At 45.0% G+C, this 25681-nt stretch overlaps 6 protein-coding genes across 12 annotated transcripts in view; 4 read left to right on the top strand and 2 right to left on the bottom strand.

The window, feature by feature from the left end:
• LOC6730443 (1-phosphatidylinositol 4,5-bisphosphate phosphodiesterase classes I and II) overlaps positions 1-25681 on the bottom strand; it is a 40427-nt gene that overhangs the window by 13605 nt on the left and 1141 nt on the right. For 6 of the 7 annotated variants that reach the window (XM_016179320.3, XM_044923926.1, XM_044923924.1 and 3 more), the window contains exons 2-3: positions 14578-14953; positions 6653-6799 (exon numbers count right to left, since the gene is read on the bottom strand). In XM_016179320.3, the coding sequence (XP_016022907.1) occupies positions 6653-6799; positions 14578-14670 (240 nt within the window). In that variant the 5' untranslated portion in view covers positions 14671-14953. Of the gene's footprint in view, positions 1-6652; positions 6800-14577; positions 14954-22080; positions 22459-25681 lie in introns of those variants that run through there. The other variant, XM_016179319.3, reaches the window with a different exon arrangement.
• LOC6730447 (mediator of RNA polymerase II transcription subunit 1.1) lies at positions 241-2845 on the top strand. The gene has a single exon (XM_002077592.4). The coding sequence runs from the start codon at positions 407-409 to the stop codon at positions 2522-2524; it is 2118 nt and encodes a 705-aa protein (XP_002077628.2). The 5' UTR covers positions 241-406; the 3' UTR covers positions 2525-2845.
• On the top strand, positions 2845-5034 carry LOC27206533. The gene has a single exon (XM_016179250.2). It carries the CDS (start codon positions 2858-2860, stop codon positions 4889-4891), a length of 2034 nt encoding a protein of 677 aa, XP_016022913.1. The 5' UTR covers positions 2845-2857; the 3' UTR covers positions 4892-5034.
• Positions 9526-10549, bottom strand: LOC27208012 (trypsin). Its single transcript, XM_016183634.3, has one exon. The coding sequence runs from the start codon at positions 10481-10483 to the stop codon at positions 9629-9631; it is 855 nt and encodes a 284-aa protein (XP_016022912.1). The 5' UTR covers positions 10484-10549; the 3' UTR covers positions 9526-9628.
• LOC6730445 (lectizyme) lies at positions 11319-12301 on the top strand. Its single transcript, XM_002077590.4, has one exon. The coding sequence runs from the start codon at positions 11369-11371 to the stop codon at positions 12200-12202; it is 834 nt and encodes a 277-aa protein (XP_002077626.1). The 5' UTR covers positions 11319-11368; the 3' UTR covers positions 12203-12301.
• On the top strand, positions 13418-14334 carry LOC6730444 (lectizyme). Its single transcript, XM_002077589.4, has one exon. The coding sequence runs from the start codon at positions 13459-13461 to the stop codon at positions 14272-14274; it is 816 nt and encodes a 271-aa protein (XP_002077625.1). The 5' UTR covers positions 13418-13458; the 3' UTR covers positions 14275-14334.

Here is a 25681-nt window from a genome sequence, read left to right as displayed (position 1 = left end):
TTATGTCCAAAGGACAGGGTCGGGGCGCAGGATGTTCGTGATAATTTTAGTCAGCTCAAACACAGTTATTGATTTTCGAGGTGCTAATAAAATAAAACTCTGCCCAAATGACACTTCTTAAAAATTATGAAAACGAATCATTTGTTGATTTATTTTCTTTCGTAGAAACAAAAAACGAAAACATAGGTTTTGGCTTATCAAGAACCCTTTTGCTGTATAGTTAGTACTCCACGCTCTATATGTCAGCTGATTTTGTCTAATGCTGGAAGGCACTGATCAGAAACAGATGGGGAAAATCCTTTTATTTAGATTTACAAAATTTGTTACTAAGGATAAAATAAGTCAAGATCTCTAAATTCAAATACCAGCTAATCTAGCTAATTCCTTAGTCGCTAATTGTTAAAGTATGAGCAACAAGCAGTCGATGGACTCTCGCCGTGCATCGCACAATATGCGAACCATACGCACCTGTGATATCGGGACTCTGGACACTGATATTATCCACACACCATACGAGTTAATGCGACAAAGGAATTGCAAAACAGAAAAAGTCATGCAATGGGAGCGGTATGCCAGCATTCGACCTCCAGTATCCAAATGCAGTAACGACCAAACCAGGAACTATCTGTCGGAGTCTGTCGATCAGGGAGGCTGTTTGGATCCCAGTACTAAGGGACAGGACGCCGTCAGGATCTGGCAATTGAGCCCGCACAAGAGCAATCTCAAGTTCTATGGAGTGGCCGATGGACTTAAATTACCAGAGGCTGTTAAATTCAACAGGACTTTGACAACCAGTTTAAAACATGCAAACGGCTCCAGGAGACCAGTTCCAAAGCCACCGGTTCCACCAGAGCCAAAAAGACCGCCACAGCCCGTTTCCCTGTGTCAGCCCTATATCCTCAACCAGCAGACCCTTAAGGAGGAGCTACAACGAATGCCCATTGCCCGCCAGAAACTTAATCCCAAGGAGGCTTTTAGTACGCTATTCTGCGAGAAGCGTGAAGATCCAATGGACCCTCTGGGAGTGGAGGCGGCAACTAATCAAATCATTAGTCTTAGAGAAGCTTTGGATATGGCGAAGCCGGAGATACCTCCAAAGCACGGATTGCGACGTAAGCACTGGTACTGCCCTTCAAAGTGTGGTGAGCCGGAAAACAAGTGCACTGTCTTTGAGTGGGCACGGTACAAATTGAACCCGCAACCCTATGACAAAGCATTCTTCAAGTGGTTCCAGGATCAGAAAGTGCAACTGGAGAGAGAACCCCACGACTATGATGAGCTGTACAAGCGGTTCCAAGCCTGCTTTGAGGAAAAACCTCAACCAGATCCCGATTGTGTTGCCATGGCGAAGTGTTGTCCGGATATGATCAAGGAAACGAAAGATGAATGTGGAGTCGGAGGAGGGGGCACTGGCAGTGGAGGCGGCGCACACAACACAGAAGAGGGTAATGGCCAACCGGGCTCTGGTGTATCTGGTCCTGAAGGTGTACCTCAGGCGGGCAAGGACAAAGAAAAAGAAAAAGAAAAGGTTAAGAAAAGCGGCGATCTTGAAGATACTGAAAAAGATAAGGAAACCGATAAAAGTAAGAACACGGGGAAAGATAATGAGAAGAATAAGGAGGACAAAGAAAAGGAAAAGGAAAAGGGCAAGGATAAAGTGGAGGACAAGGATAAAGTGAAGGACAAGGACAAGGATGCGGACACTGATAAAGGCAAGGACACAGACGAGGATAAGGGCAAAAATAAAGCAAAGGATAAAGGCAAGAGCAAAGAGGATAAAAATAACGATACGGATCATAACAAAAAAAAGAAAAATGTAGCTGATCCTGATCAGGAACATATGAAGCCCAAACATCCTGGCAAGCAACCGAAGCCGCCGATCGAAAACACAACCGATACGTCCAATCCCGACTTATCCTCCTTTGTTTCCAGGGGTTCAGGCAAAATATCGAATCAGGGAGATATTATCAAGCAGGAAGGAGATCCTTCAGCTAAAGATGGAGTGGAAGACAAGCCGACACAACCGTCAAGTACGAAGCCGCATAACAAGAAGCCGGCGAGCAAGAAACCAAAAGGGAAAACAGGCGACGAAAAGCCCCAGAAGGCTGACGAGAAGGAAGTTAAAGAGGCCTGCCCACCTTGTCCTCCAGTGGGCTGCGCGTGCACAATTTGCGACTGCCTCTATGGCACGAAGATTCCAATTTCCCCGAAGATGCAATCGATTATGGCCGAGGATAAACTTCGCGAAAAGAGAGAATACCTTCGGCGGATGCGGCACCGGGCGTACATGGAGTGCACTGGTGAAAAGCCACTGGTCCCCCAGCACAAGGTAGATCCTATCAGCTGCGACAACTGCTTCTGTCTAAATCCCAAGATATCCGAGTACTGTGAGTGCTTGGGAGCTCTTCAACACTTGCAGCGGCTCCTTGGAAAGGAACGTCATAGGATCGTAAACAACGAGCTTATATTCAACCTCGATGATCTCCGGCAGCGAATCGCCAACCGTATGTGCAAGTGCTTCTGAGAACTGTGTTTTGGCTTTTTAGTGTATTTTTCAAAATTTGACAATTGAGTAATAAATATTCCCTTAAAAAGCATTTCGAAACCTTGTTTCATTATTATACGTTTAGGAAATGCAAGTTCCTAAGGCGGCTCTGAAAGCCCTTTCAAAGGGATATGCTTATATTTTTAGTAAGCCTTTTTCAGTATTTTATCATGTGCTCAGCAAACAACACCTAAATTTTAAAATAAGCCTGTTTTATTTTGGTTCCCAGATTGAGCTAGTATTCAACCATTAAACAATATTGGACCCGAATCAAATAAACACTTCCAGCTCAGGAAATAAGACGATACCGCAATGATGCGCACACGGGCTGCGGAGCACCGAGGATCTAAGAGGTCCTTGGCAGGTCAGAGCTTTCAAGAGCTCTCTGTGTGCCAGGAACCCGACCCGCTAAACACCTATTTGGAGAAACCACTTGCCCTGTACCAGTGGATGCGGTGGCGCAACTGCAAGACCCATAAGCCGCACCTAGAGGAAACATACCCCAGCATTCTACCGCCTATATCCAAATGCGACAATGCCAAGACTCTGAAATACGTTGAAGATGCCATGGAGGCCAACAAATGCAAAGAATACGTCAAGGAAGATGTGCTGACCGTGTGGAACCACAGTCCCCAAAAGGAATCCTTGGTGTGGTATGGCGTTAAATCGCAGTACCCGTCTCCACAGGCCGTCCTCTATGACCGCGCTTTGAAAAAGAGTCTAAAGGCGGCTAGTCTTGCGCCTAAGCCGCCAAAGAAGTCAAACATAAAGCCTAAATGGCAACTTCAGAAGAAGCCCCCCCAGCCTGGCGCTTTTGTTCTAAATCGAAGATGTCTGAAGGCCAAGCTCGACAGGATGCCAAACATAAAACGCCAACTGAAGTCGAACAACGTCTTCACCTGGCTTCACTGTCCTCAGCCAGCGGATCCGAGCAATCCCTTTGAAGATAGCGCCGTCTATCCAGCGATCAGCATAGAACAGGCGATGGACATGGCGAAACCGGAAAAGCCTCCCAAACATGGCCTCAGACGTAAGCATTGGTACTGCCCCCCGAAATGCGGCGAGGCAGAGAGCAAGTGCACCGATTACGAGTGGGCCAAGTACAAGATGGATCCCCGGCCCTACAACGAGGCCTTCCAACGCGAGATTGCAAACCAAAAGGCCTTAAAGCAACCGGAGCCCCGCAACTACGATGAACTGTACAAATCGCTGGTAACTTGTTTTGTTCAAGACCCGAATGGAAAGAATGATCTCTGCGAAGCGCTGGAGAAGTGCTGCAGGGATCCCAAAGATCCACCTGCCCAGGGTTGCAGCGAGTTCGTTCCGGATGGCGCCGGAGGAGATGGTAAGTCGACCGCTGATAAGGACAAGGGTAGGGATAAAGACATGGACATTGACAAAGACGAGGTCCTTGACAAAGACAAAGACAAGGACATTGACAAAGACAAGGTAAAAGACAAAGCTAAAAAGGGTGATGGTGACAATGAAAATGAAGGTATCGGAGACGGTGACGGTGAAAAAGGAGGAAAGAACGATAAGGGCAAGCACGAAAAGGGTGATGGCGAAGGTAACAAGGGATCTGAAAAAGATGGAGGGGAGAAAAAACCGGGAAAACAGAACGAAGTAAAAGAAAAAGACAAAGACAAAGGCAAGGAAAAAAAGACTAAAGATCAAAACTTTAGATCCTCTGAAGACGGTCATTCAGGTAAAAAAACTCCCCAAAGTAAAGATACTACTCACGCGACCGAAGAAAGTCACCGTGGTGATGGCGACGGTGGTCCTGATAGCGAAGACAATAGGGAAAAAGACAAAAACCAATCTGACAGGAAAAGTGGTAAAATAGATGAAAACCAGGAAAAAGACAAGGACAAGGGCAAAGGTAAGGAGAAAGGCACGAATAAAAAGGGCAAAGGAAAAAAGAAAGCGAAAGGTAAAGGTGAGGATAAGAATACCAAGGATGGCCGGAGTGAAAAGGACTGCCCCTGCGAGATCTGTTGTCCGCCAAAAGAAGAGGACACTCCGCTGATCAAGGAGATGCGCCGGCGGGATCGAGAGCGCCAGGTGCGCGATTACCTCCGCCAAATGCGCCACCGGGAATACATGGAGTGCAAGGACCACGAATACCCGAGCCCGCACCATAAGTGTGACCCAATCCAGTGCAACAACCAGTTCTGTAGCAATCCCCGAATGCAAACTCATTTCGCCAGAGTCCAGGCCGTGCGAAGCTTGCAGCAGATCCTGCGGAGAAGAAATCGACAAGGCGATGTCAAACTCTCCAACGATCTGGACGCACTTTTAGCAAGGCTGTGCAACAGCCTGACAATAAGTGATGGTCACTGCAGATGACCCCGCTTCGACTGTGTTTTGGTGATGTCTAACGAGTCCGAGTCCGCATTTATAACTAGTGCTTAAGTTTTAGTGTCATTACGGTATTGTGATTTAAAGCGATCTTAATTGCGTCCTTTAAATAAACTCGAATCCCAAGCTGAGCCCTGGACTTGTACTCAATTCATTAAGACACACAGCGAGGGCGGGTTCTCTGCTCTTGAATGTATGCTATGCTTTCTGTTAATCACACATGGGCCTGCGAGTGTGTGTTGGGCGTGGTCAGCGCCCACCAACTCGTGTGTGTAATTAATGAATGATTCCTTGCCAAAGGGTTTTTCGTTTCGAGGAAGACAGCTTTTCTCATTAATTCTGATAAAGCTGTTTCGTTGGCAACAACACAAGTTTCCTTAACATTTATGTGGCCTAAATGTGTATGATTAAATTGTTACTCAACCATATGATATATTCATCTATCCGTAATGACTGCATCTTAAACCAGATAGTTTAACCTACAGAACTGGCCTATTTTGTATTCACGCTTTATATAGCGGTTAGGTTGGTAGAGTGTTGTCAACATTCATTGTCCAAATTCCTCCGGTCCCTCAAAGACCGCTTTCATTTCCCAACTTTTCCGGCGCTGTTAGTTTGCCTCGGGCAAACTGAAAGGAAAACCAAACTCATTTGCCTTTGGCCTTGGGCCTGCCGCTCTCCACAGCAACAACTGCAACTATTATCGGGGCCGCGGGCGGTGGGCGTTGCCCTAGGAGGACCAACATGATTTATACATGGAGAAAAAGCGGCGCTGACGCCCAAGGATTTCCCCATTGGAATAATTGCCCTAATGGCTGGGACCCAGAAAAAAGAGGAGCAGCGTTTTTAGGACTTTAATTTCATAATGTGCCGCGAATTGTTCAGATGGGCTAGCGAAAGTTTCAAATGACGGCTTCAGGGCCAAGTTGCTTACATGGAAAGCTGGTCAATGGCTCAAAAGCAGGAGTCGAGCCATCTTGCCTTCTCATTGCCAGGATATATGTATGTATTAGCGTCGTGGAAAAAAGAGGTATTCCGAGTCCACACAACAATAAATGGAAAATTGTGTTAAGCCAGAAAAAGCGTGACAGCCGTGAAGGCGCAACTAACTATGGAAAACTCTTGCCAAACGCACACATCACAATGGGGATACTGATTCCTATTCCGATTCCGGGCCCGGCGCACGTGACTTGGCTAGGAAATCCAAACGGGGAATTGGGCCGGCTCACCCGTGCTTCCTCTGAAAATAGCTTCACATACCTGACCCAGTAATTGGCTTTCCAATAAGGCCAGGTAGCAGTGAGAAACATTTACCGATGTATTGCCCAAAAGATTAATTCACACTTTACTACGGTATTATAAATTTTGTTGAGTGTCTTCTGTGTGCATCGCGAAATGATGAAAAAGTAATTACATGCGCTAGCGTTATTAAAGCAATCTTCACCTGATCATATAACGGTACCCTGGAAATCACACAAAAAACCCCCCTGCATGCTTAATTTACGTGCTTAAAACAGAGAGTTATTTCTTTTTTTTTTTATTTTCGCATTTCAGAAGTTTGCGGTTGCTGCGGTAAATGCTGCTGCTCAAGGAAGAAGGGAGGAGAATCCTGCGAAGTAAAGCCCATTATGACAACGACGGTAAATTCAACGAAGAACGCTCCCTCCCAGCTGGCATTGACTCTATTGACAAACCCCCAGAACCAGCTACCCAAGGAGCGACTAAAGAGTAAAAATCAAGTATACGCACCTTTGGTCGCTTTGCGTACTGTCCTGTGCGAACGTCGCGTATGGTGGCTATATCAAGGATATCCAGCTCGTTGTTCTGGTCGACCCAGTAGAGGAAGAAGCCCTTGGCATCGACGCGCATTGTAACCGGTGTTCCAGTGCCCGAGTCCTGAAATCAGAGAATACAAACCGCATGAGAACCAAAAATGAAACAGGCTGAAATGAAGACGAACTCTAGTCGTTATTAATAGCGCGAATGATAACAAAAGCGTATATTCTTTCGATTCGGGTCCAATAAATTGTAAACACATGATACATACAGTCGTAAATCCAGAGTTTATTGAACTGCCCCTAATGAATTTATCCCATCCAATATTTCAGCTGAACTGCCGCATGAGTGCAGTCGTCTGTTATTTCTGCTTATTATTTAAGTCAAATTAAATGGGCATCTGCCGGCAGCCATAAATATTTAATTCCACGGCCGTCTATTCATAAAGGAAAAAGCTGGCGAAAAGTGAAAATTCTCCGTCCGCAGCTGGCAATGCCAAACAGATGCGGATTGCGAGTAACCCCCAGCCGAAATTAATATATTTTGTATTTCCCAAATATGCATGCAAATAAGTGGCAGCCAAATCTGGTATCCAGCTAAAAAGATGTCCCAAAATTCGGCTTCACTTCCAGGAAGCGAGTCGAATAACGCGGCAAATGGCGCAAACCAATGGAAGATTTTCCCGGTGGGTGGCAAAGGGGAGAGGTGGGACCTTCATCTGGGCGTGAAGTCAACGCAGACAACGTGCAACAAAGAAGCCATGAATGTGTGTGTGCAACTAAGTGGGGCAAAGTACGACGGTCACGCTAGCTTTGCTTCAGGGAATGTGGCAACAAAGTGGATCCACCTTGGGGTGCAGGCTTTGTTGTTTTCAGGGGGCGATTTCACTGAAATATTTATTGACTCTCATATTGGTCTTCGGTACCTCACTCAATGCATCACAAGCAACGAATTACGAGTAAAATAAAAATGCGAGCTTCTGGTATTCAAGAAACAGATTAAACTATGACTACCTATATTTAAGCCCGTTACTCGAAGTTTGTTTTGTTTGAAATTGAATATATATTAATGCACTTAGTTCGTGTCTTTTGAACCCCAGGCACCACCTATCTGTTCGCTCACAAAATTCCTTGACTCCAGTCTAGTTCCAATTAGGGGGTGAAATTCCTTGACCCCGTCATCGGTCCATTAAGATTAGGGAACGCTTGTTGTTACGACCAAAATTGATGAGCTTTCAAATACTCGTTACGAGCATATTTAATTCGCGCAGCCACAAGTTCATTATCCTTTTGGGATCGAATTTTGGGTTTGAGTTTAATGAACCCACTAGGTGCCAAAGTGGCCTGCCTGGCAAACACTTTCCCCTTTTCACAGACGAGGCCGAGAGGCTCCCTAATAATTGAAATTGAAAACATCAACTCGGATTCGCCCCCACCACTTGTGATATTCAATTAGGCGCATATTTTCTGGGGATTTTCAGATGGGCTGGTCTGTTGGTTGTTTAGGAAAGTCCGGAGCGAGGACAAGGGTTCGACCATCGCTAATTGGAACCCACAATCCCCACTCGGGTTGTCTTGGTTGCTTTTCCTGTTGTCTAATTACTGTAAACTAATTGAGTTGAGCTCGCGCGAAGGGGCGGTAAAAACTTCGTTAATTCAATTTCAATATGCAAAATTCAGTGGAAATCCAATAACTGCAGAAATTGTGTGCGAATTTAAGTTCCTACTTCGTGACTGCTCCTGAAGGACTGTGTTGGAAGTGACTGCCTTTTGACACGCTCCTCAAATACAAACAGCCAACGCTGGCACGCGTATCAGTAATTGTATATCTGAATCAGCATCTACATCTACTACATCAGGCTATATTTCTACTAATGTATATTCTTGTATGTGGATGTGGGTGTGCCTTTAGGATAAGAACGATTACATGCATAATTGAATTGGTTTAGCTGTTGGATCTGCTCCTCGTACATATGTCACTCGACTGTAGAAAACGCTTAAAGCAGACCGCACACCGAGCACAGCAAAAGGAAATGTCTGCGCCAGCCAAAAGTGCCTCAGATGCGTGCACTGAGAAAAATGTCGTTACCTATGTATGACAGCACTTTTAAGTCTATTTGAGTTCTCAAGTTCTGGGTTCTTTGAGTGCGTTTCCCTTTAAAAATACATGCACATCTGTATCTATGAAACACATCTGTTGGTGACAATTGTCATACGCTGTTCTCGATTCGCTGTCAATCATGCTTAGGGAATTGAGTTCTAAAAGGGCTGTCAGTCGTCCAAAGCGAAAGGTGGAGTGATTCAGTGCATTAGGAAGCATTGGGAGAACGACTGGCAGGTTAGGATATGCTAATGCCGCCGAGGAACACCCAACAGTCAGCTCATCTCCCTTGGAGAGTACACTCCGTACTATAGAAATACGTTTAAACAGCTGCTGGCTGTGCTACATGCAAATCACACTATAAAATATGTAGCTGTTTAGTTCTCCTTACATACATTTTCCACCTTACCCATTTTCCTCCCCCTCAAATTACCTGAGAAAGTTTTCCTGAAACTGGAAAACTTCGCCTGCCACTGCTGTTGACGGTTATCCTAGCCAACTATCGAAAAGTCGTGTGAGGAATGAGTCACGCTCTCGTCGGGGTCTGTCACCAAATTCGCAGTAACTATGATCTTCCCAAATTTACCCATCTGACTAGAAAGTCAGCTTACACCTTACCGCTTACTCAGCATATACAAAGACCCTATCATAAATCATAAATCGCCAGCTGATCGGCAATCATAAATAGTAGTTCGATTTCAGGCAATCAGCCGTCCACTTATCGAGCAATAAAACAAGGTTTCCTATTCACGTTAACGAGCTCAGTGATAAGATACCAAAACTCGCGGTGTTTACTTTAATGCATTGCTAGAGTATTACGCAAAGATCTCCCCTCCGACACCACGACTCTCAGTTAAGCTGGTAGTAGGCGGCGATCGTTTGGTGGATCCATCCAATGTAAGGGGGTACAGAGGTGTATACTGTTGGCCGATTGGCATACCCGCACGGCATATAGCTCCAGGATCCGAGGCCAACCAGTTCCGCCGGTCCAGTGATGGGCCAGTAGATCAGGGGAGTGCCTCCATCTCCGTAGCAGGTCTTAACCTGGGAGCACACCTGCTGCGCCGTCAGAGGGGCGTCTGCCGGCAGCAACTCCTTGCAACCCGTGCTATTGAGTAGGGGAGCGAAGGCATACTGCAACTCCTTGGAGTACTCATCGCCATCGGCGTCGGTGAGTCCCCAGCCATAAGCAGCAGCTGTCTTATTGCTGTAATCATCATTGATGTCGGGCAGGGCGATCTGCTGAACTCGAGCGTTGTACTCGAAGCTCTCGGAGACGTGGAGCAGGGCTATATTGTCACTTCCGGCGTTTCCATTGAAAGAGCGATGCGTGGAGGCGAAGTCGACGTAGCGCACTTGGGCGGCCGTCACGTTGGACCGGTTGATGATTCCAGCGTAAACGGGTGTTCCTACGGCATCTCCGTTGAAGGTGCGCAGTTCATCGACACAATGAGCAGCCGTCAGAAGCCATCGTTTGCCAATGATGGAAGCTCCGCACAAGTGGGTATAGGTGGCCCTCGTCAGGGACAGGGACACCAGGTAGGGCACATTGTCCACCCCCTGCACATCGTAGCCATCTATAATCAGGGGCTGGATCTCTGCGTGAACTTGTTCTGTATCCCTCAATGTCAGGTGTTGAATGTGCGGAAGTTTAGCCGCTCCGGCCAAAGCCAAGAGGGGCAGCAGGAAAAGCGGCGATAACATCACTGATACGGTTGAGAATTTGAATCGTCTAAACCGGACGCCGAAAAGCAACTGGCCTTTTATAGTACAAGACCAAAAAGCTTTGCCATGCAGAGGAAAGAGAGAAAACCCCTGGAGTGCGCCAGTAACTCAAAGAACTAGTTCAATTATACGAATATTGGACTAACCTTTGATACCCGGAATTAAGAGATTACGTTCTTAATGTGGCGCTAAACAATCACCTGGAGTGGGACATTCAACTTCTCTACATTACCTAACATACATATATGTAGCATGTAAAATATAATTTAAGATGAAGCCCTGCTTTAGGCTCCATGTACTATTTTACCCTCCGGGTGCTGTGGCATTTAAATTTTGCAATTAACCTTTGAAGCGCGGAAGGGGACACAATGAAGATCGCGGAGTGCATCCTTGCGTGCACTAATTGCCGACTGCCCGGGACAAGCTGCCTCCATGCTGCAATAGGGCCACATGTCCCGTGGTGTGGATGTTGTCCTGAAAATGTTTACGCAAACACGCGGTCACTTCAGGGGTATGAAATCCTCTCTTAATTGGCTTTGAACGCCAGCTGGGAGAACCCCATCGCGAGGGGTCAGTATTTATAGCATCCTTTGAGACTGGGCCGTGGTCGACCTTGCCGTGTCAACACTTCGGTTAGCACATTACGCACACCCACGTGGGAGGAGATTTTCAGGGCTTTTCCCATTCAAGGACAAGGTACTATTAAATACGCGTACTCCTATCGGCAAATCGTAATCAATTCAGACGAAATTAACTAATCGTCACATACTATTCATAAATCTATCTGCTTATCTCTAGTGGTGGGCAAGTATAAAAGGTGCCGGTAGTCGGGTAGTCAGTATACATTCTCCGTAAATCTCCAGAATGAAACTGGTCACTGTGACTTTGGTTATTGCCCTTGTGGCCGCCGCCCAGGGAGCCAAGCTCTCCGACAAGCTGGCCAAATTCGTGCCTAGCTTTGCGACCGGCTTCGTGATCAACGGCACGGAGGCAGAACCCCACTCCGCCCCGTACATTGTTTCCCTGGCCACCAACTACTTGAAGCACTCGCACATCTGCGGAGGCACCTTGATTAACAAGGACTGGATTGTGACCGCTGCCCATTGCATTTCCGAGCCAGTAGGCATGAGCATCATTGCCGGACTCCACACCCGTGCCGAGGTGGATGAACTGACCCAGCAGCGCCAAGTTGACTTTGGCCGCGTCCACGAGAAGTACACCGGTGGCGTTGGACCCTACGACATTGCCCTGCTGCACGTGAACGAGTCTTTCATCTTCAACGAGTGGGTGCAGCCCGCCACCTTGCCCAGCCGTGAACAAATCCATGAGGGAGAGACCCACCTGTATGGTTGGGGACAGCCGAAGGCCTACATCTTCACGGCCTCCAAGACCCTGCAGACTGTTACCACCCAAATTGTGAACTACCAGGAGTGCAAGGAGCAGCTGCCGGAAACCGCTCCTATCGCTGAGTCCAACATCTGCTCCTCTTCCCTGGAACAGAGCAAGTCTGCATGCAACGGTGACTCCGGCGGCCCCCTGGTTGTTGAGTTCACAAACGCCCCCTCCGAGCTGATTGGCATCGTATCCTGGGGCTACATCCCCTGTGGATTGGCCAACCTGCCTTCCGTTTACACCAGGGTGTCGTCCTACATTGATTGGATCAGCAAAATTCAGAGCGCCTACTACCAGCTCTTCTAAACAAAAGGAAGAAACTATTAGTCAGACCTATTAGCCAGGATCGAAATCGCTATTGATCAGAGTCATGATCGATTGTTGAATAAATGCATCCAACTAAAACTTGTCTTGTGTTCTTCAGGCTCTTTTCTTCTTGAAGTAAACTGCCTTCAGTATGAGGCCAGTTTCGAGCGTTGACATTGCAACAACGAATTTTAGAAGCCTTTAAGAAGGCTTAAAATAAAATTTAAATTCTTTCTAAAATACTACCTCTTCAACGCAAAGCCAAAACGCTCATCAAGAAACTACTTTTGTACACCACTCCGATCGATCAGTTGTGAAATAATTATAGGTCTCTGTTTGCTTTTCTACAATTTATGGTGTCTGATTGCCCTCGAATCGATCGGTAATCGGAACTGGATTAAAGACGGTCCCGTACACAACATTTGTCTCTTGATTTATGGCTTCTAATATAAGCTCTGGAAAAGCCCAGACTTTTGGAGGCGTGTGCCATTGATAGACGATCCAGTATGGAAAGTCATTCACTCGGCCAATCAAATCTAACCGGACTGAAAGCTCCTTATCATTGCTGTTAAAAAAGTGCTATCTAATATTAAACAAGTAGATTGGAAAAGCTTTACAAAGTTCGAATTCTTAGAATCAACATGTTGCTAAAATACAACAAAGAATACAAGAATGACGCATCAAAATTTGCAACTTTAAAAGTTACATTTTTCTAAAGGCTTTTTGGCGCTACTTAAAATAGTTCCCAAATAAAACGGTATATACATTTTAGGTCCTTGTGAGAAGACTCAATATTATTTACATTTAGGTTTCCATATTTTATCTGCGCTCTAAATGATTATTATAAGGGCATACTAGCTTCTTAATCATTGTTTGCTATATACACAAAGTCTTTACTATTGTTTTAAGACCAATACAAGGAACACACTCAGACAAAGTGACCTGTATGTGAGTAAATAGAAACTTGCCATCCAGATCGGGGCCAAAAGCCAGACATGTTGGCTGCAAGGAAGCTTCTTCTGTGCCTTAAGTGCATGCATGCGCTGAGATATTGGAACTCTTATCAGTCAAAGGCGCCAGTGCAGGACAAAGCGAAATCATATCGGGGCCAAGAATATGCCGGTGATGATCGTAAATCTCTTTGGTGATAACGATAACTGGTCTTGGAGTGCTTACAGTTCAAATTGGAGATTGAAGAGACCTATATAAGGCGCTAGGCTAATTGGCAGTATAACATAATCAACAGAGAACTCAAGATGAAACAATTCGCGGTTATATTCGCACTGGCTCTGGCATCGGTTTCGGCCATTTCTGTCCCTCAGCCGGGATTCCCCGAAGGTCGTATCATCAACGGCTATGAAGCGGCAAAGGGAGAGGCGCCCTATATTGTGTCCTTACAGACCACAGCCAACTCGCACTTCTGTGCAGGAAGTCTGATCGACGAGGTGACCATTTTGACCGCCGCACACTGCCTGACCTACAATCAAGGTCAGGCAGTTGCCGGTGCACACAGCCGCACTGACCAGGAGAACGTTCAGATTAGGAAGTTCACCAATGCCCAGTACGTGATCCACGAGAACTACGGTGGCGGTGTGGGACCCAACGACATCGGCCTAATTCTCCTCAAGGAAGAGGATGCCTTTGACCTGAATGCCGTTGCCCGTGATGGCAGCAATCCGGTGGCCGCAGTAAGTCTTCCTTCAAAGACATTCCAAGGCACTGGCGATGGATATTTGTACGGCTGGGGCCGCGACAACTCAGGATCGCTAGCGCTGAACCTTCAGAAACTGGACGCTATCATTATTGACTACAACGAGTGCAAGGCGGCGTTGCCATCCTCAAATTCGCTGGCAGAAACCAATGTATGCACCCACACCCCCGAAAAAGCCGACGGATCCTGCAACGGAGACAGTGGCGGCCCCCTGGTCTCGAAATCCAGCAGTCAAGGAGCCGAGCTGATTGGCATCGTCTCCTGGGGATACATACCCTGTCCGACCACTACCTATCCTTCCGTATACACATCAGTGTCTTCGTTTTTGCCTTGGATCGATGAGAACCGTAAGGCGAAGTAGACAATAACCTATTCTGTTATATACCCAATTAATAAACGAACATTCTGTATTCAAACAAAATAAGAAGCGTTATGACACATTGGGGTAAAAAAAAACCTGATAACTCAGCTATCAAAATTAAATTGATTAGTGCTAAAGACTTTTTTAGACGAAAAAAGTACTCTTAAAATACTTTGAAGCAAGCATAAAATGTCTTTTAACCAAACTACAAACAAAATAATGGAATGTACCAGTTACAAGTATAAGTAATTAATAATCAATATTCCCAGACAACATCGTCTAAGTACACAGCTCACTACTCACATCATCCCATCGAATGAACTTCTCGCCATCTTGCAGAGCTTGTGGCACCTCCACGCTGGCGGTGGAGATGTAGGTTCCTCCGGCACTCATCATCCTTACAAAGTTTTGGGTTTAAAATCTCGTTTACGGGCTACTGACCCACTGATGAACGCTTTCTGGTTACTTTCTGCGCGATTCTCGGATTAGCCGCGGCTCCTCATTTCCGTTCCCGTAGTTGTCGCAGAATAGCCACACTGCACACAAATGACGCCATAGTCCTGGTCAGTATCCGAATCATCGACGTGGTCCGGGCACAGTTAGAGCGGTGTTGACTTTGCCCCGCGTCCGAGCTCTTTGGACTGCATTCTGGGGCTTGATTAAGAGTTCTGGCTGTTTTCTACAATCACAAAGAAATTGGAAATTTATTTAAACAATTTATTTTATCATTATTTTCATTTTGTAACTTTATCCTTATGGTAAAGCTAATAATTGTGAACTAATTTTCGCCGATAAATTCCTATCCTAATTTTAAACGGATTATTTCTGTCAAGCCCTGTTCCCAATTGAGTCATGCCCAACTGCAGATACACCAGATACCATTAACAATTTTCCAAAGTCTGACGCTTTTGTTTCGCTGCCATTGCGGGTCAACCCGATTACGGGTACGAGAAAGGTCAGGAACAGAGGTCCGGACTTCGGATTGCAGCCCCCTGAATGGGCTTTCAATGAGCGGCGGACGAAGCTCCATTCATTGGGGCCCATTCCATTCAGGTCTCTCCGGCTTTGTTTGCCTATTTTTGGGCTGCTGTCGCTGGCCATTGTGTTGCGAAATTCCCTTGTAGCTTCCTTCACCTTTGCTTTTTGTTGGGTTTCTGGTTTTTGTATTTGACTGCACCTCATTTATGCAGGAAACCGTTTTTCGGCTTGCTAATTTGGCGCACAAACATTTTTAATTTCAATTAGTCGACAGAGCACTCCTGACCTGAGTACTATCGAGTAGCCTAAAATAGACATCCGGCACCCGGCACTGTTTTCGGCACTAGACCGATCTGAACCGAGTGGTTCTTGTTTTGGCCTAATCCACTTAGAAACTCTGAGATGGTGGCAAATCCGGGGAAAGAATGCGTAGAGGGGAAACGCACGTGACTGCTGAGAGCTAATACTTTCGTAATTTCTTTTGGCCTTGTCATAACCAATTTAAGTCAAGTCCGAAGAACAAACCCGAAACTAAAACAGAAACAGAATCTGAAACTGTGACTGAAATGGATCAAAAGCACCTAATAAGAGTGTGAGCAAAACTCTTACACCGAAAGAAACAAAAAATACTGAGAAAACAACTGGAGCTGAAAATAAGTAAATAGCACTGCCTATTTTTTCTAAGTGGCGCAGCTAAAGCAGTTTTATTCACACGAATACACACATGCACACATGGCGAAAATTTTCACGCATTAAGGAAGTCATTTGTTTGTATTGGTTGCTTTTCCGAATAGAATTGAATTTGTAAATTTATATTGCCGTTTTCCCTCCCATTTTCTGCTTCAAATTGAGTTTGTACATCATAAATTGCGAGCTGCCAAAGGGGAAATAATTAAGCATTTTCATTCTGTTTGTCTTCCGACTATTTTCGAATGTTTGTATGTGGCAAATGGATTTTGAGTCAATATCGAAAATTGTTATCGTAAGTAAAATGAAAAATGGAGAAGACGCTGCTCGATTTTCCTCATTTCCATTCTCGCCCCACAGCTGTTCCATTTCTTTCTTTCTTTTTACTTTGCAAATCGTTTTAAGTGTTTTTATGGCAAACGGCAAAAAATTTATTACAGCCAATTTGCAGGAGTACCTAAGAGTCCGTGGAAAAGGTAGGTTCTGTAGGGTTGAGTTAGCTGGCGTTTGGGGACCAATTCTGGGGATACGCAACGGAAATCACAGCGGCAACACAAAGGATTCAAGTGACTTTTTCCATGGTTTTTTCTCGTTCTCAAAGAAAGTGATAGAACGAGCCCATGAATCATGTATGCAACGGAAACAGAACAAAACGCTTTCCCACAGCATCTCCCAGTCCGACTTTCCCGACCGCCCAACCCACCATTTGCCCCTCCTTCGGCTGGGAAAGCTGCATAAATCAAAACGCCAGTCAAAATATGTTTTCCTTTGCCAGCTCACATCCAAAGGTTAAATGTTGATATATGCTGCGAACCATGGAGTACTTGTTATTGGCTTGTTTATTGCAGGCTTCCAGTAGATCTGAGCCGAATTTATGCACCTACATATAACCTATGTATGTTTCGACAGAGGAAGAATGTTGAGAAATATTTAAAGATCGTAGGATACTCGTTTCCTATGCTTTCGCAAACGTAAAAATATTTGTATAAATCACGTGGTCTAGCAAACATTGTTTTATTTTTACTAAATTTCGAGATGAAAGGTATCGTGAAAGCTATTAATTCCGAACGCCCCTGCTCCATACTCTTTTGTGCGGCAAGGACCTGCTTTTAAGTACCTGCACCTAAGTGTCCATTTAGTGTATGGACAACTTTTCCGAATGAATGGGGCGCCCCAAGTGACAGGGCTTTCTCTCGGGCTTCTTCTTCTATCTGCCGTTTCCGGGAAAGGTACGGAAGTTGCTTGTCAAACGGCAATCTCACCCAGCAACGCTCTCCGCACTCACACAAACACGATAATCAAATCAAGGCGCCAGCTATTTGGTTAATGTGCATGACAGCGTCGCCGGCAACGCAATTGAAAAGCTGAGCGGGTCCCAGGGAAAGTAGAAATGTTAAAACTGAAGCAGGTGAGAGCTCAAAGATAAGAATTGTGGCACAAAAACGGGGCGGGCAACAGCGACATTTTTGTAGCATGCTTTTTGGAGCGACAGTTTTCCACTTGCTCTCTCGTTTCACCGCGCGCGCGGAAAATTGCAGCTACAGCCTGTGGCACTCTGTGTGTATGCGTGTATGTGTGTATGTGTGAGCCGACTATAATTTCATTTGTGGTACATAAAACTTGGCCAGGCTTCATCTCTTCGGGCGAAGACGATACGAAGGCCAGAAGAGAATCACATTAAACTAATTGCTTTAGCTTGTCGTTGCTGTTGTTTCCATTGTTTCAGCTCCTGTTGTCGAGTGTTTGATTGTTAGTGCTTTTAGGCAGCGCAAATTTTATTTGCTTTTATGCCAAAATGGTTTATGCCCGCATTTGACAGCCATTAAAAATTGAAAAGGCACCGACTAACAAACACACGCTAGCATACACACGCAAGTTATAAGCGGAGCGGTTCAAGGAAACAAAAAGTTCCCCGACATAGGCATTTCTCTGTTGTAGATTTATTTCTTCTTGGAAATATGCTATTGGTACAAAAAACTAAAAAAAATAAATTATTAAATGGTTTATTTTAATGACTCCCACAGAAGCACCTCAAGCCTTGAAAGACAACTGAACATCAAATATTAAGAGAGGATGGGCCAAGGGTCATTGTCTGGTGAAAGAATACCTTTTCTATTTGGTCTTTGGGCTCTCTAATTTCCCCCTTTTCCACGGCGTTTTTAATATTGCAATTTTACCTATTCCGAATAAGGAAATAATTCTCCACGAATAAATGGACTTGAATTTTGGAGCGTTGCGGAATTGATTTCCTTCCACATTGCTTGGCGCTAAAAGAAAAATTTCTTTGCGGGACTTCCTCTTATTTTCCTACCATGTTTTCCGTGCCATTTTTCTCATTCGAACAGAAAATTCATCACTCAGAGTGGAGATGAGGGTTCGCTGGGTGTAAGTCAACAACTTGCCGGCCCTTGGGTGCTCAGCAGTCGCTCATGCTCATATCGGTAGCATAAAGTACACAAATAAATAAAAATATAAAGCGTTGGACAGGGGTGTGGAATGGAAAATCAACGGGGGTGTGGTTAAGCAAAAGAAAAACAAAATTAAGTTCAATGACACCCCAAAACAACAGCTCCCGGCCGTAAATTCGAGTTCCAATTTGTTTCTGGTTGTTCTTGCTGGCAACCTTCATCAACGAATTTTCCTCGGGATCCTTGAAAACCCCCCAAAATACCCCTACAGCTGAGTGGGTGTATGGGGGCGCCTCCAATTGGAAAACTTTTGTTACGCTTTGTTTTTGGGGCTTTTTTTGAAGCAAAACTTGCGAAAAGTAACCGTTCGGGAGCAATTTATAATTCGAATATTTCCTCATCGATTTGATGGTGTTCTGGAATTAGTTACCCAAGCCCAATGGCTAATGCCCTACGATTGGCGAATTGTGAAAATATTGACAAAACAATTGTTTTCAATTGCACGCGAGGTAATCTTCTTTCCCACCCCACTTATGGGCACCCCTATTCGTTGGCCTGCGGCAGTTGTTTGTCTAAATTTTCTATTTATATCGCCGGCGATGAGTTCAATGTTTGATTGGCCTCCCTTGAAGTGTAAAATCAGCCTGGGCTAAGGACGCTTTTCCGAAGGCACGTGAAAATACGGAAGTTCAGACCCCAAAGCATACTTTTAGGCACAAGGGAATCGGGTTTTTAAGCTTCGTTCGAAGCTTACTCCTAATTCTAGTCTAGCATCAGGATAACTCAATAACCATTAGGGCACGTATATTATCTGCCATTATCATTATCAGGATCGCTTCCACATAAAATTTACTGGGGTTTTTCGTTTCATTACCATACCATATTATCACCACCTGAAATACCGGCAGCCCTAGATCCGCCATAAATCGTCTGCCACTGCCACGGATTCCGATTACAGCTAATTGCTCGACTATCTGCGCGTCGGATAACCAAAATAAACACATTAATTGCTTAAGTTATGTGCATTCGGCTGGTAATTTGTTTGCTAGGCACTTCGATTAAAATCGATACGTATCTTTCTCCTCTTTTCTGCGGGTCTATGACTTTGATGTCAGACCATCGTTTTGATTGCGGCAAGGTTGGTCAGTTAATTTTCGACAGCTTTCCACGTCAACTGTGGTCATGCATAATCAAGAATAGGCGACAAGGTGGGATTTTACATAAAGCCACCGCAAACAAAATGAATTTGTGACAGAAAATGATAATTATTAATTAAAACCGCGTTTCAGTGTCACCGCAAACAAACTCAGATATATACAAACACACCCGAAACACGTTAGCACGCACAAATTTACTTCTATTTTGTTTGTACGCCAAGAATTAAATTTCGGCATGGTATAAAACGAATTTGGGATACTCTTTCCAGCAGGCACTCTCAAAACACAACAATTAGCGTAACACCCTATCTATTTGGAAACAAATGCTGATGCTGAAATAATTAAGTAAATTCGATAAACGAAATACAATTAGAATTCGGTTGAGCATACTTAATTTCTGAATAACGTTTTCGCTTAGTCTATTGTTTTAAATTTAACACTTCAGCTTGTGTCTGTCTCTCTTTTCCATTTTTATCGCCCTTTTATCTAGTTTGTCAACGTTATCAGGCTGGGGACAGAGCAGTATCACCAGAAGCAGCGAGAGCAGGAGTAGGAACCCCCCCACACACAACACACACCCACCCATGTCGACCGGATTGTCCGACGTATTAGATTTGACGCTTCATTATAATGATAGATCGCTGTGCATTGGTCTATCACCAAGAGCAACCAAATGGGTGCCACACAGCGAGAAAGTCGCGCGCCAACATTGTTGGTCAGGTTAAGTTACATGGATTTAACAACAGGTTCGTTTTAAGATACACAAGCCTGGACTCAAATGGAAATGTGTACACTGTGTACACTTACAGCAATACTACAATACCGACAGAAAACATGACTAGGAATACTAAGTTGTAAGTTTATAGGACTAGGGAAATCATTTATTCATCTATTTGTTTAAGGTTTGCATATTCAAACAGAGTTCCATACTTTACATATCCTTTAACCCACTCTCTGCGTTTTGCAGAACAAAGGGATACAAAGCTATTTTGACATATGAAGGTCTTGACCTCTCCTATGCCAGTATGCAAACACACCTTTTTCCAGTGTACGTCCATACGTACGATAGTTGTTTAATTTTCATAGTGACCTACGGTGCGTATGCGCGACTTTTATTCAGTTTTGTATTCGCGCGTTGGCGGCTGCTAAATAATTAATGAGCAGCCTCAAGTGGTGAATCGGATGAGGCGGGTAGAGAATGGAGATAGAATGGAAAATGGAAAACCGAGTGGAAGTGAAGCAGGAGCAGAGGCATGGCCATGTCAGCATAATTAGCCAAACACTCACCCACGCAGGCTAATTGTCCTTTCTGGCGCTTGTGTCCTTTAATGCCTTAATTGTGTTTGAATGATTGAAACTAGCTGCCTTTGAAATGGAGGCAGAGGGAGACCACGGGGCGTGGTGCAGCAATCAAGTGGGATAATTGCATATCAGTGGTGCAGCTGATGCCTCAACTTGATAAATGCCTCGAGTGGCAACTGAAACAGGACCTAACACACACAAGTGGATGCTGCAAAATGGAAGCGGAGCAGCAAGAAGGCGAAGACACAGAGAGCTGGCAACTTAAAGCGTTTCGCTAATTGGCACCACGAGCTGATGTGATATCAGATGCGCTACTCATTAGCTTTTTGCAGTTTCCCGCTTCGAATTCATCGCTCAGATTGGCCATAACCTGATAACAAGCTCGAACCGGGGTTCTCCAACGATTCCCTTTTCAATTGGGCGACTAGGCGCTCCGAAGTTGACTGGTTGCTAATTGATATTAAAATTGAATTTTACTATAGAAGAATGTTATACCTTTTAGGTTAGACTATGTATGGTATTTCTAACTAATAACTAAAAACTGTTCATATGATGTTCAGCTTGGTAAGAATTGTTATGTGAAGAACCTATATCCACCTCTGACTGACAAATACCCATTACCATAACTGGTTTTGATTTTTCAGTTTTCCAAACTTATTTAATGTCCTAAAGGCCACGAATCGTTGGGAGATCTCGAATCCAAAGCTGGCTTCGCGTGATTCACGAGCGACCCAGTGAAGCGTTATCTGCCCCGTTCTCGGATTTCCAAGCCAGCAGTATCTCAAAGATTTCGAGATACGCGCCACGCCACGCCACGCGCTCGGTACGAGTTCAAGTACAACCGGCAATGGCAACGCAACAGCGGCAGCGCCGCAAAATCATTGACAAACGCCTTTCGTCCCCGCGACAGATCACTAGCTTGGCTATCGACAGAGATCTTTCAAGTTTTCCAAATCAAAAGCGAAATATTTAAACTTGAAAAGGAACGAGAATGGAAGCGAGGCACAACAAATAATTTGGCGCAGCTCGAATAGAAATCGACCAGTTTGCTTATAAAGACAGAGGCACGATGGGGAGAAGGGGGCAACAGCATTTTTCAGCACAATTTTCAATTAGGCAGCCGTGAAAGAAAACGATGCTGAACAAATAAACTGAATGGGATTGTATTTTGATTTAATTTTGTGTGTGTGGTACTGAACTCGAGAATCGTATTCCTCCGCCTCAAAACTCGCTGATAAATCCGCAGATTGAAAAGGTTCTGTTCGGTGCGTTACCTGTGCCAAAGTTTTTGACTTTCAGATGAAAACTTCGTTGAGTGGAATTTGTATTTCGTAAGCAGCGAAATTTCAATTACAGATTTTGCACCCGCTGGCAAACGAAGATAACCTCTCCGGTGGTAATGGGATTTTTTATTGGATTCGCTCTCCTTTTTTAGTTTAGCTATAGTTTTTAACTGTTCGGCTTAGTCACAACGCACAGATACGGAGAAACACACACGCACTCGGCTGCTGCAGATACGGATGCGGATTCTGGGGACCCGGAGAGGGTTCCTCCGGAGAAAATCTCGGGCGGGTTTTCGTGCCAAAATCTTCCGCTAACACGACCGAACGTTTTGGCGAACGACGAACGTCTGTTGGGAAAATCTATGTGGAAATCTCAATGCTGCTGAAATGCAAAAACGAGAGAGCTGAAACTTCTCTGTCTCGAACATTTCGCCGCGAGCTTTTACCGTGTTACACACTTCTCTGTCATTTCTCGGCTGCTCCCTGAGAACCTCTCTCAATTCGAGAAGCTTTCTCTCTGCGTTGCCAGGTTTTGTTTTTGTTTTGGGAAAAGCGTTCGCGGCGAAATGTTCATGTTTTGATAAGAGGAGAACGGTCTCCCCCCTGTGGGAACCAGCCCTTTGGTGGGGGGGTTTAAGTCAAGCGGGGAATAATTTTCAAATAAACAAGCCAGTCCGGCAACAAAGAGGCTTGAACCGACAATGCCAAGCAAACGCAAACCCCTTTGGCGAACCAGAATTGATAATAGTTGCTGAATAGTTTGGCAAAACCTTCGGTGGAACGCGGGGAACGGAATGTTTACTTGGACAGAGCCGTCACATCGCATCGCCTAATCAGCGGTTGAAACGGCCAGAAAATCAAATTAAAATTGCCAATTTGGGCGTTGTCGAGTGGGCCTCGCCTCGCCTCGATTTGAATTTGAATTTGAGTTTTGGTTTTGTCTGCCGCTACCCATTGCAGCCGGGAATATTTATATATTTATTTAATTTTAATGCCCCGCCATACGCCGTACGTGAGTACAGCGTCAAATCGTCCGGTCTCGGAACGCGCGCATGTGCCACAAAAAAATAGAGGAACAAAAACCGCCGAGAAGAGGAAGCCCAGATATATGGGTTCTGACTGTTCCAATACCCTCGCTCAACGAGTGCTCTACATCGCATAACGTGATATTCTGCCCAAGTGAGTAAGTTAGTTAGGTAACCTTATTGGTTGCTTGCAACGTAGGAAAACTTTTGTGACATAACAAAAATGTAAAAATCATAAATAAATAAACGACTCTCTGCATCTATATCCCCTGACTTAGGGATGCTACAGGGTATGGAAATACGAAAATATAAACGCGAAATAGGAAATCAGAGATCGGCCAAAAAGTCGGAAAATATGTCAGCGCCGAGGGGCAGCGGGAAAGACGACATCCAATATGCGGGAAAACATTGAAGACCTGACCCACATATTTCGCTGATGGTTTTCCTCAGTTTCCTTCCACCCTTTCCATGACTTCTGCTTTTGCCCTCCAAAAAGTGATTGACAAGGTGAGACAAATGCTTCTGCATCTGTATCTGCATTTGTATCTGTATCTGTCGCCGTATCCGTGTATTGGGACTCCACAGCGGCGACAGTTGCAAGATGCTCCCCCTGCTCCACCCTCTTTTTTGTACGCTTGATTGATTGCGGCTCGGCGTCCCCAAGGTCACTAGGTGGACTACAAAAGATATGCAAATATTGGGTGCCGAACGAAAGCTGCGAGCGTGACTCACGACCACCCATCGGGGTCACCAAACATCGCCATCCCAGTGGGGAACGAGCTCGTCCGTAGGATCGACAAGCAGCCATAAACTCGAACTACTTATGGCAACTAGCAATTCTCATTGCATATTTATTCGGCCATAAAATGCGAAAGAGCAGCCGCACATGGGATCACATGGCATTCCATACCAAGCGATCCCTAGATCCCCAACTAAATAAATTTCAAAATTGTTTATTTTCTTCCAAACAAATCAGCGTGCATTAAAAACAGCGAACAGAAAATTTGAAATCCAAATAAAACATTAACATCCGGTGGGAATCGAGCGGTCCCAACTCACCCGCCTTTCCTCACGTTGTGCCCACTGTGAGTGGGTGGTGCTGCTGGCATTGTTGTTGTGGGTGGTGGTGCTCCTTTGAAGTGGGGATTTACAGGTGTTTTATCTGCCAGTCTGTTTGTTTACAAAGGTCATGAGTTCCCAGACGAATGTAACTAAATTAAACTTTTCGGAAAGCCAAGCCACAATAAACACGGCAGCTCTTTTAAGGCACATCATAACGAAAAAAAAAGGAACTTTTCCAGAACGTACGGGGATTGCCCTCCGTATAACCACATTAAAGACCAACTATTCTCCAACTTATAATGGAGAACTTCACCATTACAGTGTGACCCATATCATAAACGAACCGCAAGGCCGTAATTTTTTTTATTCATGTTCCACTTACATACATACTTCAGAATTTGCATAGGGCCGGAAATTTGAAAACAAATAACATGCACAATGGTATTTTCATGATAATTCCCCATAATCGAGTCTAATTGTCAGTCTGGTGGTGTGGGTTGGTTGACTGGTGTTTCACCTCTTCTTAGGCAATTTAATAATGGAAGACAAGCAACCCAGCGAAGGAAAACAATTGCAAACTGGCAATGAAGAGAAATGAACATTCTACTGATTGGTAATAAAAATATCGGGCAGACTCTGTGTTTGCCAAGTGCAGCAAACAGAGAAGAACTTTTCAAAAATTCGCACTTGATTTATTTATAAAGCCATGATGAGGTCGTCATATCGGATCGAATCGAATCGGGTATAGTCTGGTTATTTTTCAGATCTGTTTGCGAGCACGAGCGTCTCCCCCAGAAGAAATTATAAAATACTGCAGGGCGCTTTCGGTTTGGGGTTAAGTTGTGGATGCTGGAGAAGGAATTTCCTGCGCTAAAACGTTTAATTTATTAATGAGATTTATTTATAGAGCGTTGAGCGCTGTGCGCTGAGTGGGCAGGTGAAAGGTTGTCGATTGGTGTGGTGGGGTGTTTTCGGCCAGCTACGCGTGGCTGAAAAAAGAAAGAACGAGGGAAGGGGGGGGGGGGGGGGGGGGAGGCGTTTCAGGGGTTGGGCCCCCACTGCCTTCCCTCTCTGTCGCTCATCACGATGACGCGTGGTTATTGTAATTAAAGTTATGTGCGATATGTGCTGCCACTTTTATACACTTGTATTCACCGCACACTCCCTACCCCTCCTACCCCTCCTACCACCATCCCCCGAATTTCCTTTCGGCTTTTTAATGGCGCCTGGGTGCGGCCCACAAAAATAATTTACAACGTGTTGTTTTGCTTGTTCTGTTTTGGTTGTTGTTATTCTTGGAGTGTGAGTGGCGGACGGGGAGGAGTTGGGGGAGTGGGGCAATTGAAGTGGAAGAGGCGGAAAATATACGGCAAGATAATGAGAGCATTATGGTAGAACGACAAGCATATGGAAAGCCGGGAACGTATTGTGGTAGGAAACAGAGTCAAATTATTCCATACAGCTTTATGGAAGTTATAGATGGTTTCTTTGCAGGACTTCCAAGT

The sequence above is a fragment of the Drosophila simulans genome, chromosome 2L (genome assembly GCF_016746395.2).
Source record: "Drosophila simulans strain w501 chromosome 2L, Prin_Dsim_3.1, whole genome shotgun sequence".
Lineage (NCBI taxonomy): Eukaryota > Metazoa > Arthropoda > Insecta > Diptera > Drosophilidae > Drosophila > Drosophila simulans.
Note: the sequence above shows the minus strand (reverse complement) of the source record. Positions and strands in the feature narration are given on the sequence as shown.